The sequence below is a fragment of the Monodelphis domestica genome, chromosome 8 (genome assembly GCF_027887165.1).
Source record: "Monodelphis domestica isolate mMonDom1 chromosome 8, mMonDom1.pri, whole genome shotgun sequence".
Classification (NCBI taxonomy): domain Eukaryota; kingdom Metazoa; phylum Chordata; class Mammalia; order Didelphimorphia; family Didelphidae; genus Monodelphis; species Monodelphis domestica.
In genome coordinates this window covers 21,778,231-21,799,616 of record NC_077234.1, presented here as the reverse complement: position 1 = coordinate 21,799,616, position 21,386 = coordinate 21,778,231, and the positions used below count along the sequence as shown (strand labels likewise).

The following is a 21,386-nucleotide window of genomic DNA, read 5'->3' as shown; positions in this document are numbered from 1 at the left end:
TGGAGAGGCTGAAGCATGAAACATCTTGGGAGGAGAAGAGGGGAAGAAAGAGAAGAATAAATGAGAAAGAGAGACAGGGAGAAAGGGAAGAGAGAGGAAAGAGAGAGAGGAGAGGAAGACAGGGAAGAAAGAGGAAAAGAACAGAGAGGAGGGAAGGAAAGAGGAGAGAAGAAAAGTGGGAGGAGAGAATAGGCAGAGAAGAGAAAGAAGGGGGAAAGAGGAGAAGAGAGGATAGAGGAGAGGGGAGGGGAAGAGAGAGGGAGAGAAGAGGAAATGGGAGGGCAGAAGGGGTGAAAGGAGAGGAGAAAAGAACGGAGAAGAGGGAAGAAAGAGGGAGAGAAGGAGAGAGGAGAGGGGGAAGAGGGAAGAAGAATGAAGGAGAAACGGGAGAGAAGGTGAGAAGAGGGAGGGAGGAGAGCAAGTGGAGAGAAGAGAAAGAATGGAGGTGAGGTGAGAGAGAAGAGATCCGGAAGGGGGAGGAGAGAAAGGGTAAAAAGAGAGAAGTAGGTGGGAAGCACCAAGTGAGCGGGTTGTGAGAGAGGTAAGACCAGACCAAACTAAAAGAAAGTGAAAGAAATGCTACCCCCGCATTGAACTAGGGGGACACTCCTGCCCCTGCCCCTCCCCCTCCCGCCTCCCCTCCGCCCCCGCCCTTCCCTTTCCCGCTTCGCTCCCGCCAGCCATCCTCCCCACCCCGCCTCCTCACCCCGCCTCTCCTCCACTCCCTTCCCCTCCTGGGCGGGCCCCTCCCTTGGCTCCCACTTCTCCGCTCCCTCCTTCCCGCCCCTCCACCTCCCTCGGCGTCGCTGATTCGCCCGACGCCCGGGCCCGGGCGCCCAATGAGCGGGCAGGTCTGGCGCGGGGGGCGTGGCCGCGGCGCCGGGGCCCTCAGATCGAGGCTTCCTCCCCCTCTCCGCCGGCAGGCAGCAGCAGCGGCAGCGACAGCGGCAGTGGCAGGAGCGGCGGCGGCGGCGGCGGCGGCGGCGGCAGCAGCAGCGGGAGCCTCGGCCGGCGCAGCCGCAGCCGCACACACGTTCGGCCGCCGTTGCCGCGGCCCAGGCCGCACGGGTCCTTGGGGCCAGAGCTGCAAGCGGCGGCGGAGGCAGGCGGCGGCGGCGGCGGCGGCGGCGGCGAGGGCGGGCGGCGGCCGAGGCGGCCCTGGGAGGGGCGGCGCGGGGGTTGGGGCGGATCCCGCGGGGCTCGGGCGGGGGAAGCAGGCGCCGGCCCGGCCATGGCGGACAACGAGAAACTGGACAACCAACGGCTCAAGAATTTCAAGAACAAAGGCCGCGACCTGGAGGTGAGAGCGGCGGCGGTGGCGGGCGGGAGCTAGCGCGGGCCGGGCCGGCGTGAGGGGAGGAGGGCTAGGACGAGGAGAGGAGGCGAGGGAGCCCCCGGGCGGGCGGGCGTGTGAGAGCGTGAGTGTGAGGCGAGTGTGAGAGGCCCAGTGCGCGTGCGCGCCGGCTTCTCGTCCAGCGCCGGGCCGGGCCGAGCCGGGCCAGAGACGGAGCCGGGGCCAGGGCTGGGAATGGCGCGGGGGGCGGGCCGCTCGTGACGCCTCCGCTAACGTGCCTGGAAGTTTGGGGCCGGGGCCTACCACGGGGAGGCTCGGCCTAGGCCGCCGTCGTTACCCGGCGCGAGGAAGAGAGGCGCGGTGGCCTCAGAGGGCGCCTCGTGGGCCTTGTCACAGCAGGGGGCCTTCCCTTGCCGGGGCGGCCGGAGGCCGAGCTGTCATCGCTCCCCGCCACCTCTCTTCCTCCCTGGGCGGGTCCTTCAGCCCCCGCTGAACTTCGGGACTTAAGGTACGGGCTCCTGGAAGCCCAAGCCGGCCCGCTCTCTGGCGGCCTTTGAAAAAGGCCAGACTCCCAAACTTTGATCTGGGTTTGCTTAAACGTGCCGGGTCTCCCTGTGCTGCTCCTGGCCCAGGCTTCCCTTAAGGATGTCACCGGAGGAAAGGAAGATCCTCTTCCTGGGGTCGCTGGTCGTCTGAATGCGGAATCTCCCCAGCCAGCCTGTGACCCAGGTTACTAAGCTGGAGGTGGCAGCCGTCTACTCGGCAGGATTTTCATTTTTCACCTGCGGCCCCACGAAGTGGGACTCTAAAATGGTGCCGGCACGCCCCAGACTGACAAAGTAGGCGTGACTAAGCCTCTGTCACCGGGGTGGGAGTCCAGGCCCTCGGGGACGGTGCAGTCCTAGCAGGAGTTCTTGGCCCCCCATCCCAGCGGCAGTGCAGAGGCCCATATCACAAAAGGTCTGGACAGGTGGCACAATGGGTCTTTTAATAAAGCATACAGACAAAACTGAGCATATCTAGTTAGGTGCTGACATTCTTAGTGAAAAAGCTACTACTCCCCTTGACCCCATGTATTCTGAGAGCTTAGAGATGAAATGAGTACTAGAGGAGGCAGAGGACTGGCGTTTTTCAGCATTTCCTTAATAACTTGCAGGAGAGAGTCCTCAAGTTTTCGACTTATCTTTGAAGTCTGTATGTAACCTTGGCAAACCACTTGGCCTTGTCATCCTTTCATCTCTAAGGCTGGGGGAACCTGGCACTTGCTTCTTGAATACTGTGAATATGAATGGGTTAATTTTAGGAAAGTGCCTTGGGAGCCTCTTGTCACCTTCAAACTTCCTCTATGAGGGTTAGCAGGCTGGGAGGAGAATTTAATAGATTCAAAGTAATTGATTCTTTGTATGTCGTTGCTTCATTCATGTTACCTTACCTAAGTTACATTGAAGCCCTGAAATAGATCCCCAAAATACTCATTTTTTCCAGTCATTAAAAGCAAAAGAGGACAGTGTAGGTACAAACTAATAACTTGTCTGAGGTCATAGTTTTCAGAGTTTGAATTGACTGTTATCTGTTAAATTTCCCCCTTTCTCTTAACTTTGATCCCTAACACTCCTCTCCCATCCCACCCACCAATACCTTAGAATAATTTTCAAGGAACTTTGATGACAGAACCAGCAAAGATTTCACCTTTTTTTCCTGGAGTGTGACAGTATCACTGTTCAATTGTGGACAGTAACCATAGAGAGGGGATACAAGGCAACAAAGGAAGTGAAGGGTGCCCAGGCTTCTAGAACAACTTTTCTAGGGAAATGCAGTTTAAACTGATCTGAGTCTTTTTCATGTTTTACGTGGTTCTGAAACTAGTAAAGAGAAGTTCATGAACAAATCAGTTGAGACACTATACAGTGGAAGGAATGTCAGAGGTGGATTTCAGAAGACTAGAATTGTAATCCAGCCTCTGACAGTCACTGGCTATGTGTACCTGGGCAAGTCTCTTCACCATTCTGAGCCTTTTGTTTCTTCATTTATAAAGGGAAGAACAGTGTCCCCAGTATCCACTCATAGGATTGTGAGGTTCAAGGGAGATCATAGACATCAAGGGTTTACAAACTTGGAAGAGCCATTATTATTCTCAAGCCTTCAATATGTTTTGAAATTGATTGTTTCTTTTATGAAAAATAGAACATAAAACAATTTATTCTAAGTAGGAAATAATATTGTAATATTTTCTTTGACCTTTTAAAAATGCTACTGATAGTTAAAAAAGTTTTCTCCCTAATTTATGACCATGACCACACCCAGTCAGTTTTTGTTTTTTTTTTTTTTAAGTTAAATTATCATGGATATTTGGAATTACTTGTACACAAGTCATGCAAAGGACCTAGAGCTTTTTAACTAAGTTAAGTAAGCAGATATTTTGCTGTATAAGTGCAGGCTGGGTAGGTGTGACCTGTCACTAAACTCTGTTCAGACTAAGTGCATTGTTAAGCTGTTAAATTTTAAAGAACAGCCTCTCTGGCCACAAATCTTGGAACATATAGAATAATTACTGTCTATGGTTATTTTTTCATACAATAAACCAATCATGTAAACCACCTAAAATGTTTAGGATGTATGTCATCTGACCAAGTAGTGCTAATATTGAATTCTAGTTGATAAAAATTGGGAATTAACTTTCAGCACTGCCCATGAATTAATGTTTTACTTTACTTGTAATTTGTACTAGCCCATGAGAAGCAGAATATATTTACTTAGAAATATGAAGATGTCACACCTTTTCCTTAAGTGAAACTTTTAAAAGCTAGTTTTCACATGTACTAAGCTATTTTAATAAGTGCTCCAAAGTAGTGAGGAGTGTATCGTGATAATTATAGGCTAAAAGATAGAATACTAAAGCAACCTTCAGCCTTTCTTTTTTTTTCTGTATTCTTACAGCATTACTCACTGGCATGGGCCTTTGGAGCCTTAGTAAAAGTGAGAAAATATGTAAGGTTATTGGGAGCAATATTTTCATCTTGTAAAAAGGTTGTTATAAATGTTTTATGTGTTGAGCTTTCTAAAAATGAGAAAATAAAATTGATTCAAAATGCACATTTGCAGTTAAATGTTGTGTAGAAGAGGCAATGTGGTATGGGGAATTAAATCCTGAGCTTGGAGAAGGGAAGACCTGGGTATAAATACGTCCTCTGAAACCCTGTTATGCAAGTCACTTAATCTCCAGATACCTCAAGGAACTACCATCAAGGGGCTGAAGTGGAGGCAGAGTGTTTGGTCTAGAGTCAGAAAGTTGGAGTTTAAATCTTGGCTTTACTGCCTACTGTCTGTTATGACATTAGACAAGTCTTCATTTATAAAATGACACTGTCGGACTCAATGATCTCCAGTGGCTCATCCAGCCCTCCATCTATGATTTTGTTATCCCATAGATGGTTGGTTGTATTTGACCTTGGCATCTAAAAGAATTTTTTAAAGTAGGATATAGTCTGGACCTCTCATTTCAGTGGTAGAGAGAACTCTCAGGGAGGGAACAAAACCAGCGGAAGCCAGTACCTCTGTTCTGCAACTTAAAGTCTTCAGAATTGTCTTGGGCTCTGTTGTTTAGTGACTAAATGACTAGAACAGTCCCAAGAGGCAGTAAGTCTCAGAAATGGCTTTTGAAGTCCAACCTGCCCCTCTCTCTTAACTCCCTTTATAGTTTTATCTGTCCCTTTGTCTCTGTGGTTCCAGTCAGATGCACTTTCCCTTTTGCACTGAAAATCTCCTCCGCTCTTGTGTTTTAACAGGCTATGTGGTAGCACCTATCTCTACTTCCCTTCTTTGGGACAAAGGTGAAAACCTATCATTTTGAGGAACTTTCACTCAATTTTTTTCCCAATCATTAGTCTCACTATTCAAGATCACCTTAAATATGTGTGTGCACATGACATTACAATTCAGCTTCCTCTATTTCTATGTGTAATATGTTTAGTGTTACTTGATCATATAAGTAGTGTATGAGCTTCTAGAATAAGACTAGTTTAATTTCCACATCCCCTGATAAGTGAGATACTATACATATGCTATACATTTGAATGAGTGGGCACTAAGCATTCTCTGCTGATATGTCATATAGGTATTTTGTTTCATATGAATTCCCATTTTCTTTCTTCATCATTCACTCTTAGGGCAAAATTAGATCTCATGTCAGTTAATCATCTGTTTGGGCCTTAATTTTGTTATATTTGGTGTGTCATTATAACTGAATCTTTCAGTTTTTATTGCCAAGCAGCCTAAAGCAACATATACCTACTTTGGCCATTATTTTAATGATGAAACAATCATTCTCTCCTTCACTTTCAAGGACAGTAAGTGACCCGTTACCTACTGATAGTTCTTAAACTTCTACACATTACTTTTTGAGTTCCCTTAAGGAAGTTTTATTTAGATTTATTGTCTTCATATTTGTACTCTGGAAATCTGCTATTGTGTGCTCTTTCCCTATGTCCTTAGAACTTACGAGGGGGGTTATCTGTTTTACCCCAATCTAACTCTGTACATGAGGACTTCCTCACACTTGTAGGCTGCTACTCCAGGAAGACAGTCACTATAGCAGAGTTGTGCTTTTATTTGTTCTTTTCACTGGGGTCAAAAATGTAAATTTGGGCTTCCTACCCTTCTCTTCATGCTTTTTGAACAGGGAAAAAGCTACTATTACAATAACTTAGTGGTTTTAAAAACAGAGTAGAACCATATAATGCTAGGGTTGAATAATAGAATCAACACTTGTCTTACGTTTTTAGAACAGTCTATACCTGCATTTTCTTTAAAAAAAATTTTTAAGACCCTTACCTTCCATTTTAGAATCAAGTCTGTATATTAGTTCCAAGGCTGAAGATTGGTAAGGGAGTAGTGACTTGGTTGGGGTCACACAACTAGGAAGTATCTGAACCCAGGATCTCCTTGTGTCTAGGCATGATTCTCTGTCCACTGAGCCATCCAAATACCCCCATAGTTATATTTTCAAGGATGTTGTTCTTATAACCTTACCTGAGAGTGTAGTTGAATGTGTATGGCTTATTAATAAAAATGGATAGTACTCTATATTTAGGCACTCTAGCTATAGCATCCCTTGCCCCCATTTTTCTATGGGGGAATAAAGAAATAAAGAAATATTGTACCTACTTATCTCATTTGATCCTTACAACAATTCTGAGGAGGTTGCTGCTACTGTTATTTCCATTTTCATGAGGAAAAGTGAGCCAGACAGAGGTTAAATGACTTGCCTAGGATCACCAAGCTAGTAAATATTTAAAGTTAAATTTGAGCTTGGGTCTTCCTGACTCCATGTCTGGCTCTATCCACTGTACCACTGACTAGATTTTAGTCCTCATTACGAAAGGAAGGAAGGCTAGCTTGATTTCAGGGTTCTCCGGAATTCTAAATTCTCCCCAGTCAAAAAAAAAAAATAGTAAAAGTCTCAAAGTTAAAGTTTCTAAAACCAAAGAGTAAATTTAGTGTGATAATTTATACTTTGTTTCAATACTTTATCATTTCAAAGCATGGGGTTGATCTCAGATAATCTGAGTCAATATTGACTAAATTGATTTAAAAAAATTTTTTAATTAAGCCCATTTGATAATTCCTTATCACTTTTCCCCTGGACCAGTGTAACATGTATCTTATCTAGGTTTTCTCCTCACCAATCTATGCTCCACTTGGCTGCCAAATTAATATTGGCAAATTATTGGCAAAATAATAATAAAATTAATCTTAAAAACATACTAGTGTCTTCCTCTTACCTCTTAAAATAAAAGCCAAACTCTTAGCTTTTTGTTCTTATTACTCTTCTTCAGACTCTATTCTATCCAAACTGAACTACTTGCTGTTTTCCTGGGACAGAGGCATTTCCTGCCTCCATGCCTTACACAGGCTATTCCCCAATTCCTGGCATGCACTCCCTCTTCACCTTTGCCTTCTTCAATGCCCAACCCAGGCTACTTACTTCAGAAAGTCTGCATTGATCTTTCTAGCTCTTGGTGACCTTGTGCTTTGTATTGACATTTTTGTATGGGTGTTTCTTTCTCCTAGTGGAAGATAAGCTACTTGAGGGCCAAGATTTGGATCTCTAATACCTTGCATGCCAAAAATAGATTTAGAGATAGATGAGCCCCTTCAGGTCTAACCCTTTCTCTTTATTGATGCAGAAACTAAGGTACATGGGAGAGATTACCTAGATCACTAGTAATGGTCAGAGCTGGGATTTGGGTCCAGCTTCTCAGACTCTGAATCCAGCCTCTTCACTGGACCTCAAAGCTGGTTCATAAATGCTTGAGTGTTTAGTAGCTGGACTGGTTGAATAGCTTCCTTCCCTTTCCACCCTGACCTTCATTTACTGAGCTTCCTATCAAATAATTCTAAAGCACAGGCCTGCCTCTGACTTGCATTATCAGGATCCTACCTGCCTTTGCTCACCCCTCCTGACCTTTGACACCTTTGATCACTCTCTTCTCTAGTTTTTACTTTCTCCCAGATCTCCTATTTGGCTGTTTTCTTCCCTGGATCTTCATTTAGGTCATGCCTGCTAACTTGGGGCCCTCTTCTCCATCAATACAATTTCTCATCTACTCAATAGTGTCAATTATCTCTGGGCAGGTGCTTCTCAGATTGATTTATCCAACCCTGGCCTCTTCTGACTTGCAGTCTCATGCACATTTCCAACTACCTCTTGGTCTCTGGAACTGCATGTCCAGCTACATTGGAAACTTAACATGTCCAAAATTGAACTCTTATCTTTCCCCCCTAAAGCCTCCCCAGCTCCTCTCTTCCTTCTTGCTGTCAAGGGCACCTCTATTTGCTACGAGGCTCCCAGACTTGCAACCTTGACTGTTCTTTCACCCCTCATAACTAATTTGTTGCCAGATCCTGTCAATTCTCCCTTTATAGTATTTCATATGCAGATTTCTCTCCTGTGACACTGCTATCCTAGTGTAGGCTCTTATCACCTCACATTTGTATTATTGTAGGAACCTTTTCATTGGTCTCCCTGGTCCAGTGTCCTCCACTCTCAAAGTGATTGATCTTCCTAAAGTTCAGATTTGACTGTCACCTCTACTCAGTAAACTCTTATTAGAAAATCCTCTGTTGGACTTCTAGAGCCCTTCTTCCTTCCATGTACTCTGCAATCCAGTGACAGGGGCCTTCTTGCTGTTCTTTGCACAGGACACTTCAGTTTTCCAACTTCCAACTCAGTATTTTCACTGGCCATTCCCCATGCCTAGAATTCTCTCTTCCCTCATTTCCATTTCCTATCTCTCTTAGTGCTAGTACTTTATATCTTCATTACCTTCACCTAGGAATTAGAATTATTGAGTTTTTATCTTTGTCCCTAGCACCTAACACACAGCCTTACACATATTTGTTGTTTTCAGTTAAATGGGTTACCTTTTCAGAAAAATTTGAAGATGCATACTTTGGAGCATTATGAACCTTAATCATAATGTTTTTAGGGAGCAGCTGGGTGGCTCAGTAGATTGAGAGCCAGACCTAGAGACGGGAGGTCCTGGGTTCAAATCTGGCCTCAGACACTTCCCAGCTGTGTGACCCTGGGCAAGTCACTTAACCCCCATTGCCTAGCCCTTACCACTCTTCTGCTTTGGAACCAACACACAGTATTGATTCTAAGAGAGAAGGTAAGGGTTTAAGAAAAAATCATGATGTTTTTAGAGGTTTTTCTTGATCCTCCTTTAAACTCTGTAAAATGGTAGCTGACTATATCCTAATTAATTTGGAGAGAGTCTCATAAACAATGAATAGTGCAAAATTGAATTAAAGTGATGTCATATTTACTCAGATAGTTTCTCTTTTTATTTACCATATTTATGAATAAAAAATAAAAGTATTAAGTATTTACTTTGTGCCAGGCACTACGCTAAGTCTTGGGGATACAAATATGAAAAAGAAATCATCTCTGCTTTTTTTTTTTTTAAACCCTTACCTTCTGTCTTGGAGCCATTGGCTCCAAGGCAGAAGGGTGGTAAGGGCTAGGCAATGGGGGTCAAGTGACTTGCCCAGGGTCACACAACTAGGAAGTGGCTGAGACCAGATTTGAACCTAGGACCTCCTGTCTCTAGGCCTGGCTCTCAATCCACTGAGCTACCCAGCTGCCCCCTCTGCTTTTCTTCTAATGGGTGAAACAGTATGTTAAGTAAGGCCTTTTGGTCTGAGAAGTTCTAGGGATGATGAATGGAGCTATAGGTAAGGCAGTCTTTCAACGTGCTCTTTCTCAAAACAGTCATGGTATTGATTTTATCACTGTTTCAGAGCAAGAGGAGTTGCCTACAGAGTAGTCCAATAAAAAGATGGCCAGAGAGAAGCAAGCAGGGATAGAGCTGGGGTCTCACCTATTGGGACAGTTCAGTTCCAGGGAGAGAATTCCAAAATCAGACATTTCAGCAATTTTGTTAAGGTAGTACAATAGCAGCAGCAGCCAGAGTATGACAAGGAAGTGGTAATGATATTAATAATTATTGCTAGCATTTACATAACACTTAAAGGTTTACAAAGTACTTTACAAATATCTCATTTGATCCTCACAACTTGGGAGGGAGATGTATTATTACCCCCATTTTACGTGGAAGAAACTGAGGCAAATAGTTTAAATGATGTGTCCAGCTTCACATAAGCATAAGTATTTGAGTCTGGATTTGAACCATGGTCTGCCTGACTCCAGATCCAGGGCTCTACTGTGCCACCTGGCTCTCAATAGAAAGCCATAGGGAGAAGATAGAGTTTCAGAGCTAAGCCTAAACTCCTAATAGGCGGGGGGGGGGGGGGGGGGGGGATATTCCAGGCCTGGTCCTGCCCCCAAACCAGCAACTCTAGTCCCATGTAAATATTAGAATTTCCACTAAAGGAATAGCTACATACTTGCTCTGAGTTCATTAGCTTTGTAATGGAAGGGCACTGGGTTTGGAATCAGTAACTAGGTTCAAATTCTAACTTTCCTGCTCCCTTTTTGTTCATTTAAGTCAGTTACTTCACCCTTCTAGACCTCAGGGTCCTGTGCTGTAAAATAAGAAAGCATTGGACTAGACTGTCTCTAAGGTTTGACTCTGCTCTCTGGCCTTTTCAGAATCACCTCATCTTTGAGAGCCTTGTCTTCCCACCTCTCTCTACACCCTCCCTTCATTTCTCTGAGCTGGAGTTACAGGTCTGTCAACACGCCTGAGATGCATCTGGCCAGACTCCGGCACTGGGAGCCATTGGACCCCACTGGGCCCAGAGCTGCTTGAAATGCTAAACTTGAAAAGAGAGGGAAACTAAATGTAAACTCTTTGAAACTGTTTGTGATAATCTTTGCTTCCCTTCTGCTGGTGCTTGTAACTCTGGGTAAGTCATTGTTATTTGAGATGCTCCTCTCCTTTGACTTGAGTTACCAGCCAGTGTTGATCAGGAAACCTTCCTCCCCACCCCCTCCTGTGAAAATAGTGCAGGGTTTGGAATCCCTGTGGCCCACATACTAGGTCTGGTACCTCCGTTTTGCCCCTTGACCTCAATACTATAGGTATAATCATATTGGCACCACCTACCTTACAGGAGCTTTGGGAGGGAGGCTACAAGGGTCATCATTTGCGTGGAAATGTTTGGTGTAAGTCTGTGGGCACTGTCTGTGCCCACTGCCTCTGCCTTTGGCCCCAGTGATGCTTTTTTCCTTCTTGACAGTCTTAACAGTCTAGTTAGCAAAACAAAGAAGATGTAAACAAAACTACTGGGGAAAAGTTCCTGGAGCTTCTAGGCCTCCTCTACAACAGACATAGAGCCAGCCTCCCTCCCCCTGCCTGCTCCCCCAACTCTTGAGCGTGCGCTTCCAAGAGGGCATTCTCAGTGCCCTCCTGACCAGTTTTGTGCATTTGACACTTGGTAATGAATGAAGATGCAGTAGGACAGTATAGAGTAAGCCAGGACTAGTGAAGGAAAGTACCAGTGTGAAGTTTAATCGGGGAAAGGCACTGTGTGCACCAATGGGAAGAAGCAGTTTCTAGTTCACACATTCCTTCAGACATGTCTGGACACACTTCCATCTCATTCAGCTTTCTTCCAACTCGGCAGATAATCAGTCAGCTTATGTTTATGGAACACTTACTATATGCCAAATACTAAATGGTAAGCACTGAGCAACCAAAGAAGGGAAAGAGCATTGTCCTGTCTCTTAAGTAGCCAACTTTCTGATGGAGGAGACAAACTTGCAAGTCGCCCTGTAACTAATGAGATAATCTTTGTAAAACACTTAGCAAAGTGCCTCGCAGATAGCAGATACTACGCAAATGTGGATTTCTTTCCCTTTCCTTAATGAACAAGATAAACAGAGTAGATGGAAGATAATCTCTAGGAGAAAAGGAGGACTGGGAAAGGCCTTGAATCCAGATAGTGAGAGCATTAGCAATTTAATGTGGAAAAGCATGGGAAGTTGGAGAGTCCTTTGACCTCCTTGATCCACAAGACAGTAATAAGTGTGGAAGAGAGTAAAGTGTAAAACTGGAGAGAGCCCAGGTGAGATATTATATATGGAAGGTTTTCTCTTTGATCCTGGAGGTATTAGGGAGCCATTGATTTATTGATTAGGTTCATGGCATGGTTAGACCAGCACTTTAGGGAAGTCATTTTGGCAGCTGACTGAAGGATGGACAGGGATGGAAGAAACTTGTGGCAGGGATTCCAACCAGGAGGTTATTTCTGTAGTCCAGGTATAAGATGATATGGTCCTGCTCCAGAGTAGTGAAAGCACTTAAGATATCTGTAAAATATGGGGGGGGGGGGGGATTTTAATTTGAGTAGTAAAGCTATTCAAGAGAACATTTGCCACTGGTCCAGTGGATTATTCTCGGTGTGGGAAACATACATAGGTGCTTAATAAATGCTTATTGATTGATTGAGTCAGTATGATTTGTCTCCTTGTCTCACCCTATCTCCGTTCCTTATCAGGCCTCCAGCAGAATATACATGATATGTAGTAGATACTAAGACCTCACTTAACCAGCACTTCTCAAATAGTCAAGAAATGGTAAATGTTGGGAGACTTTGAATAAGGAAGATGACAAAAAGGAAACATTGCCAAAGCTCAGCATCCAGAGAACTTCCTGGCATCTGTTGGTACTATGGAAATTAGCTATATCAAAGAATGACAGAAAGAAAGTGTATAACATTTTAGTGTTGGAGACTTAATTTAACAGAAAACTTAGGTTCTTTTATCTTGGATGAGAAAACTAGGTGACATTGGACTGACTGAGCACTAGATTTAGAGTTAGGAATTCAAATCCTGTCTTAGACACTTAGTAGATGTTTGACCCTCAGTTTCCTCATCTGTAAAATGAAGGTGATAATTGCACTTCTCTCTAAGGGTTGTTAAAATCAAAAGTGCTTTACCAGTCTTAAAGCATTATTTAAATACTACTCTGCTATAATTATCCCAAGTTATGCTTTGTATTCTCAGGCTGGAGTTAAACTGATTCTACTCAAGTAGTTGCCTTTTTACTAAGAGCAGACACATTTGAGCACTTTCAAGTTCCTAGGCAATCATCTGTTGAACTAACCTGGAGACTCTAAAGGCCTCATAGTCCAGCCCCATCCCTCTTTTGCTTAGGAGCTGAGTCTTGCCTGAGGCCATCCAAGGAAGTGGCAGGGCAGCACCTCCATTTGAACATCCCTTTTCTTCCTGCCCCACAGTACATAGGAAATTTGGGAGTCTTTTTACATTCCTGTTCCAACTTTGTCTCATTGCTTCAATCACAGTACTTAGACTCAAAATGCACATTTGAATTGTCTAATTCTAATGTTTAGAAAGTACAAATTGAAGTTAAGGAAGTTATCTTCCAAAAAGTGTTAGAACATTTACAATTTATTCTGCTGTGGAATGATTTTAAAATAAACCTTTATAGGCAAAGGGGAAACAGTTCTCTTACTTAAAGAGATAACTGTTTAGCAAAAGATGTGTTTTTAAGCGTCTTAATATGAAGATATTTGCTTGCCTTGGGAAAGAGAGTTTACTCAGCTGGGAATTCCTTATACCAATGAAATCAAATGTCCAGCTCCTTTCCCATAAGAGGAAATTATTTTAGGTGGATTTCCATTTTCCTAAAGCAACAAATGGTATTAGTCTATATTGCATATGGAAGCATTAAAAATTTGATATTAATTTTGTGGGGGGGAAGGGCAGTTGGTAAGTTAATCAGTCTCCAAGCATTTAAGTACTATTTGCCATTTGCTGCACTTAGCCCTGAGTATACCAAGAAAGGGAGAAAACTTGGTCTCTACCCTCCAGGAACTCACATTTCTCTGGAGGAGACTGCTGTACAAATAATTGCTCATCAGAATAAATGGAAAGTAATCTCTGTGGGAGGCTCCTAGCTGTGGAGCTGACCAGGAAAGGCCTCCCACAGAAGGTAGAATTTGAATTCAGTTTTGAAGAAAGCCCAGAGGCTACAATGAGGTAAAAGAAGGTTCCAGACAGTGGGCATATGGTTGGGAGGTAGAGGAACAGCCAGAATAAATGGGGAGGGGAGGATAGTGGGAAGATTGAAAAGGTAGGAACGATTGAAAAAACCAAAGCATTTTCTATATGCTTTGTGAGGTAATAGAGCCACTAGAGGTTGGGGGGTGAGTAAGGCAGACCTGCACTTTAGTGTCATTATTTTGTCAGTTTAAGTGGATGATGAATTGGAATGGGAAGAGATTTGAGTCAGGGCGCCTGCTGCGTACCAGGCTTTTGTAGTACAGGTGTGAGGGGAGAAAGGCCTGCCTGTGCACCTGGAATGTGGTGTGTGAGTGGGTTGAAGGGCACGACCATAACATAGTCTTGATGGTAGAAATGACAAGATTTGACTACATTTAATATGGAGATATTCCTCATTTTTGCTTGTTATTAAAATAGCTTCTGGAATTTTGCCTCTTTTATTGTCTTTCCCAACAAGTTTCTGCCACCTTACACTTTCTTTGCTCTTTCCACTTGAGATATCTCATTATTTCACTGTTTCCTTTTCTTTTCTGGCATAGAGACTAATTTTTCAACATCAGAAAGTTTCATGGGTTCTCCCTCTTAACCTTCCCTTCATGATGGTATCCATTGTTTTTGGGGGGGGGGGGGATAATTTTTACCTTCAGTGGTTTAGAATCCAAGGTAGCAGGACGGTAAGGGCTAGGCTATTTGGGGTTAGATGACTTGCTCACAGTCACATAGCTAGAAAGTGTCTGAGGCCAAATTTAAACCTAGGGCCTCCCATCCCTAGGACTGCTGTAATGGTAGAGGTACAACACTGCTCTCTACCCATTGAGCCACCTAGCTGCTCTGGGGCATCCATTATTTTAGAAAGTATATGATTACAAAAAACTATTATGAATTTAGTCATACCTATAAGTGAATTTGTATTAATGACATTTCCTACATCTGGAAACATGGTAATACATATTTGTAAGGCATTAATTGTCCAGTCTACTGAGAAGAATATTTCTAATAATGAGTCACAATACCAATAAAGAAAAATTTGTGTTGAATCTACATAGGGGATTATAGACCCCTTGTAATGACTTTGTGATCCCACAGCTGAACCTTGCTGTATTTAATGCTGCTTCATTTGTTTAAAAGTTGTTTTTTCCTTAATGTATTGTTATGACATTCCTGCTTTTCAAACATTTATCTTTTGTAAAGTTTCCTGATGACCACCAGAAAAAAATACTTCTTGTTTTACAGGTACCTTGGCTACAAAATAATTGTTCAGAACTTGGACTCATTGCTTTCTTGGCATAGCTTTATTAGAGGATTTGAGGGTTTGAAAGAGGCCTCAACAGTCATCTAGCCCAACCCATTCATAAAGAGAATCTCTACTATAACTAACATGCCTAACAAATAGGTGGCCAGTATTTAATGTAAAACCTCCAAGAAAGAGGAACCCATCATTTCTTCAAATATCCCACCCTATTTCTGGACAGCACTAATTGTTAAGAAATTTTTCCTGAGGGGGCAGCTGGGTAGCTCAGTGGGTTGAGAGCCAGGCCTAGACAGGGGAGGTCCTAGGTTCAAATCTGGCCTCAGACACTTCCCAGCTGTGTGACCCTGGGCAAGTCACTTCACCCCCATTGCCTAGCCCTTACCACTCTTCTGCCTTGGAGCCAATATGCAGTATTGACTCTAAGATGGAAGGTAAGGGTTAAAGAAAATTAAATTTAAATTTAAAAAAAAGAAATTTTTCCTGATATTAATCGTCTCTTGGACCTCTGTCCAATGTTTCTGATAGGACAAAGTGAAGCAAACCCTCACCCAAAAAATAGAACAGGTAACCCAGCCTATGTAAGGGGTAAATTTAGGGTTTTTTTTAACTGAATATAAATTTAGTTGGTTGCCAGGGATTAATTCAAATCCCAATAAAAATACTCATCAGTTTGAGAATTTTGTGGTGGTTTAATTAATATAGAGGGAAGGAATTAAGAAGAAGAGGGAAAGAGGTATAAGAATTTTCCGGCCTAGCCTAAGCTAAGGGAAGTTCAGAGACCTCAGCCATGAGGCCTCCTCGAGGATTAAAACTAAGCTTCCAGCCCAGGAAGTCTACTCTGAGATGAGGGGCCTCCTAAGAGGATAGTGCTTTTAAAGGTAAAGGAAAAAGGAATCAGTCTAAATTCACTCACCTAGCACACTCAACGCCAAGCCTAGATAAGAGCTGCAAGTACTCCAAAACGCCAAGACAGCCAGCATGCTGCCACCAGCCACTTCTCTGCCGCAAAAGAGAGAGAGCCACCTCTCCGCCAAGAGAGGAAGTCACGTGAAATATATAAGCCGTTTTTTTTACATTACTTCCTGCGTCTCACATGTACCAATGGTAGCTTAAGTTTGACTTAAGATGGCCCAGGGGTCTGTCAGTTGTTTCTGATTTGTCATTTGCTAGCACATGTCTGTCATAGGCCATCCTTCTCAACACTTAATCCTTAAGTAGGGCTGTAGACATTCCTGTTTGTTAGACTAAGCAGGGTGGAGTAAATTTAAAATTCACAGTCCCTCCTGATGATGTTTGGGGGACTTGTCTCCCCAACTGATCACTAAACATAATCATCTTACACCTCTAAATTCTAACTGCAGGTGCATACAAAATTTCACCTTCTAAGAGGAAACTACAACAGTTTGATAGAAATGGGGAAATAGAAGAAAGACAGCAAAGCCAATGTATGCTGGGCACATTGACAAAAACTGATTAGGGGGCCTATTGGCCCTTTTGGCATAAGAGTATACATTCAAATAAATGTTCAGTCAAACTTCATTCAGTTCAATCAACCACACCCAAAGTTCATTCTGGATCTTCTTGATGTGGTGCAGGTTTTCTGGCATCTTTCTGCAACAGTTCATTTTCTGGATTTAGGAGTTAGCAAGCTTCTTCCTTGAAGATCTTTCTCGAACAAAATTTCAAAATCTTGAATTTTTATCAAAATACAATTCACCCCCCTGAAGTGGGTGTGAAGAAACGCCCAGTTCAGCTCAGGATGCAAGATTGAGTTATTGAGAGTGTTTGAGTCAATTATCAAAAGAAGAAAAAAACAACCAAAAACAAAGAAAAAAGACAGAACTTAAACTTTTGGGAGAAAGGAAAAAAATTCTAAAATCAGAATCAAAATATCATAATCTATGTATATAAAATTTTGAGTAAACAAGAATAAATTCATAATAGGCCCTTGTATTAGGGTCCAATTTAAAGTAATTTCTGTCCCACAAGTCTGTAGGACAGAATGCAGTAATATTTCACTTACCCATTTGCAGCCAATACTATAGGAAGTTGCCATACTATAAAAAAGAAAAAATACTAGATTTTTGTATGTGATAGGGAAGTGTAACCCATTAGATACTTGATGACAACTATCTTGTCCCTCCTGAATCTTCTATAGGTTAAGCTAATGCTTAAATGTTTCTTCAGTCACTCCTCTGACCTATACTCTAAGAGACATTCAACAGCTTAATCAGTGTCATTTTTAAGCCCTGGTGCTCAGAACTAAGCACATTACTCCAAGTGAGATCTAATAAAGAAAACTATGAGGTTATCACTTCCCTCTTCCTAAAATGCAGATTCCTATTAACATTGCCCCAGAGGGCATTACCTTTTTTGCTGCCATTGCTGAATCACTGAAAATATAATCTGCTAAACCCTCCAGATCTTTTTCAGAACTGCTGTCTAGCCATGCATCTTCCATCTAACACTAGCAAAATTGATCCTTTTATAACCAAGTGTAAAACATTACATTTATCCTTAGTGAATCTCACCTTTTTAGATTCTTTCCAATGCAATTAGACTGTCAAGATCTTTTTGATCCTAACTCAGTTAACCAGTAGTATGTGCCATTCTTTCCTGGCTTTGTGTCATCTGCAAATTTGATCAGCATGCTTTCTTTGCCTTTATCCCAGTTATTGATTAAAAAAATTTTTTTGAATAGCAGAAGACCAACTATATGGGTATTCCCAGTAGAGTATTCTCATTCCATTTTGACCATGAACTATTAACGGCCTGATCAAAAGAGTTTTATATTGAAAATAGAAGAGGGAAATATGCCTTTTGTCACTTTGCCCAACTAGATACTACAGAAATTGGCAGGTACAACATAAAGAATTCATAGGCCCAGTAATTCAAAGAAGAGAATTTCTATATAGATGGGCATTAATGATATTCATGACCTCAAGTGACCATGCAGAAATATGCAGAATATGGGCAATAAGGAGGTAAACTCCATGCTTTTGAATAATGAGATTGTGCCTAGAACATGACGGTGGAAATACATGGGATGGAAGCAACTCAAAGCAAGGGTTTACTTTCAGTCAACTTGCTGATAATTTTATTCTTCAGAAGGTTGAAGAAGGAGGGCATCACTCTTCTCTACTTGCTCCTAAACAATGAGGAGAGAGGAAACCTGGTGGCTGAAGCAGAAATGGGAACCTTGGGAAGAAAGTGGCCCTGTCATCTTAGATTTAGTTATAGTTGGGGAAAGCATATTCTTTGAAGCAAAAGCAATTGAATTCAATCCTTATTTTTTATTTGATTTTACTTGCCTCATCTTTCAAACTTTTTAGAACAAAAATAGTCAATACTGAATTAATATCCAAAATAAAATGAATATGAGACTACCTCAGATCACTATGCCTAGCAATCTAAATGGCAGGATACTAAAAGGATTGGTAGAGGTGGTTGATTAGCTGATTTGTCAATGATGATTGAAAAATTATGGAGAAAAGGAGAGAAAATGGTCAAATGTTCTTTAAGAGAGAAAGACTCAAGACTTCAAACTAGAGAACCCTGATTGCTGTCCGACTTTAGAATGAATTATAAATGGCTTGACTTATTTGTATTCATGTTGAAAGGGAAGCAAAAATCTCTGAAGCAGCAGGAGGTTCAAACAAGAACTGGGAAAGCTGAGGTAACGTTTTACTTTTTGACATAGGTTCTGTGCTTAGAGATCACTGCGAATGAGTATATTGACATTTTAGGATTATTGGATAAAATCTCCTGGTGGGTAAGTTGGAGATAGGTGTGTGAAAGCACTTAGAGTCAGAACTTTTTGAGTAAGAGTTCTTAACTTGGGATCTGGGGACTTGCCAGTAGGTGGAATGCTTACCACAATTCAAATGAAATAAGATTAAATTATTTGAAGTCAACAGTTTAAAAGGTAAAGGGAGAGAGACCTAATCAAAAGCATTTCCTAGTCAAACATCTAATCTACCACACAGGTATAGGGGTCAGAGGAGTCTCAGGTGAGTAATACAGAGTAGTTTGGGTTTTGATAAGTGGTTTAGCTCAAAGGTAGCTCAGTCTATCTCAGGGTGAAGGATAGCTAACATGTTAAATGATAGATCTAGGATCCAAAGGAGAGAGACAGGCTGGAAATGAGTTCTATCTGGTAAAATGAAATGCCAAGTTCTAACCTTCCTCTTTTTTTTAAGTTTGATTAAAAAAATATTTATAAATTTTATTTTGACACACATTTTTGACATAATAAACACCCACACAAAGCACATACAATCCCTGAAAAATAGTTTGCTGATTGTTAACAAGGAGAAATGTCTTTTTTTACCTTTGACAATATGGTATAAAATCCTAGATTTGTTCAGTAGACCTTTTTTTTATAACTTAAACATTTCATGTGAAAGTGACCTAGGGATTTTAGAAGCCTTACAAGCTCAATGTGAGTTAAATTTGATATGGCAGCCCAAGAACCAATACTTCTTTATCTAGAATTAAGTAGATTACAACTTCACTGTATTTTGCCTTGGTTCAAGAACATTTGGAATAGACCCCAATTGAAGAAAGATATTGATGAACTGATGTGCATCAGGAGGAAGGTGACCAAGGTAATTAGGGGACCTGAAACCATGCTAAGAGTCAGTTGAAGGAAATGGGCAAGTTTATCCTTGGAAAGGGAAACATAGAGGACACCTGATGGCTGTCAAGTGCTTAAAGAGTAGCCCCCTGGAAAAGAGATTTGACTTGTTTGCTTGGCCTCTGAGAGGTGGGACCATCAGAGAGAAGTTATTAGGAGACAGATTTTGGTGTGATGTCATTTTTTTAAAAATATCTAATGGTTACAGCCATTTCAAAGTGGAGTGGACTTCTTTGGGAGGCAATACATTCCTCATTATTAGAGTTCTTCAGGAAGAGACCAGATTACCACTTTTTTTTTTAATAGAAGACTTTTTTTTTAAACCCTAAGGGGTTTAAAGAACCCCTTAGGTTTCATGAGTTCCTATTGTAATATCTGAAGCCCAGAGTGGACTGAAGGACAAGTGCCTTAGATAATCTACTCTTGCTCACTTACATAGTTCAGAAGGTCTCAATGATTCTTCAGGACTACCCTGGGGTTTACTTTGTGTCAGGCACTTTGATAGGGATACCAAGACAAAAAGATGGAACGGTCTCTACTCTCAAGGAGCCCATGGGATCTGGACCTGGAAAGGACCTCCAAGGCTATCTCTGCAACCACCCCACCACCACTCCTCACATTGCTGAGGTGAAAACTCAGGCCTGGTACAGTCAAGTAAATTATTTACGGTCACTCTGGTAGTTAAGTTTTGACCCAAGTTGTTCAGCAAACATTTATGAAGTGCCTATTATATGCCTCACACTGTGCCAGGCCCCTGGGAATACAAAAACAGGCCAAAGGCAATCCCTGCCCTTGAGGAGCTTTCCAATCTCCAAATAGAGAATGAATGCCCAAGAGTTAGGAAGAGAGAGCACTGGTTGCTGGCATCAGAAAAGGTTCCATGTGGAAGATGGTACTTGAGTTGCATCTTTCTTGAAAGAAGTAAGGGGTTTTGAGAGGTAATCAAGGGACAGGTGGCCTCATGGGAGTTCAAGTGCTGTGTTTGGGAGGGCCGGTTCAGTGTAATTACAGAATGTGAGAAGCAGAGTTTTATGTGTGATAAGGGATGGAGCTCAGGGTTGAAGCAGGCCTTAAAGGGCTTTAAAAGACACATGAGGGAGTTTAAAGTTGATCCTATAAGAAGTCTGAGTAGGGCAGTGATGTGCTCACATACATGCTCAAGGAAAGCCATTTTGGCAGTTGTTTGGGGAAAGGCTTAAAGCAAGGAAGAATCAGCCATTATTGTAAGCCAAAAGGAGTCAGGTGTGCACGATGTGGAGAGGGAAATGGCAATATTTGCCAACTGACTGGAAATAGGAGGCAAGAGGAAAGTCAGGAGTCCAAGATAACCCCAATGTGACAAACCTGAGGGACTAGAAGATTGATGGTAGTTTTGACATCATTGGGAAGTTTTGTAGGGAGATAGAGAAAGATAATCACTGGCTCTGTTTTAGACAGGTTTTCTATTGTCTGGCCATAGAATTCTTTTTTCTGGAATTGTATGTACCTAGAAAGTTATATGCTGTATGAAGCCTCCCTTATCAAAGGTACTTCCTCACCTGTGACATCCCAGATAGAAAACCAGGTGGGGGGACACCTGTTAAACCTGAAACTCCTTGTGCTGGTCAGCATTGCTGAGCTGTCTCTCCTCTTTTATGGGGCTCTCACTCTAGCAGACCCACATCCTCACCCAGGTGCCAGGCCATTGGGGCACTTTTTATTTTTAAACCCTTAC

The 21,386-nt window shown here is 42.4% G+C and overlaps 1 protein-coding gene and 1 long non-coding RNA gene across 4 annotated transcripts in view; one reads left to right on the top strand and one right to left on the bottom strand.

Annotated features, from left to right (window-relative positions):
* The first annotated feature begins 1,141 nt into the window (after positions 1-1,141).
* Positions 1,142-21,386, top strand: part of KPNA4 (karyopherin subunit alpha 4) — a 68,887-nt gene continuing 48,642 nt past the window's right edge. For 2 of the 3 annotated variants that reach the window (XM_001363121.5, XM_007502282.3), the window contains exon 1: positions 1,142-1,300. In XM_001363121.5, the coding sequence (XP_001363158.1) occupies positions 1,232-1,300 (69 nt within the window). In that variant the 5' untranslated portion in view covers positions 1,142-1,231. Of the gene's footprint in view, positions 1,301-1,649; positions 1,803-21,386 lie in introns of those variants that run through there. The other variant, XM_056807492.1, reaches the window with a different exon arrangement.
* LOC130455839 (uncharacterized) lies at positions 2,262-3,044 on the bottom strand. Its single transcript, XR_008914018.1, has 2 exons — positions 2,933-3,044; positions 2,262-2,570 (listed from the first exon to the last, which is right to left on the bottom strand). It is a non-coding gene; the product is annotated as an uncharacterized LOC130455839 (long non-coding RNA).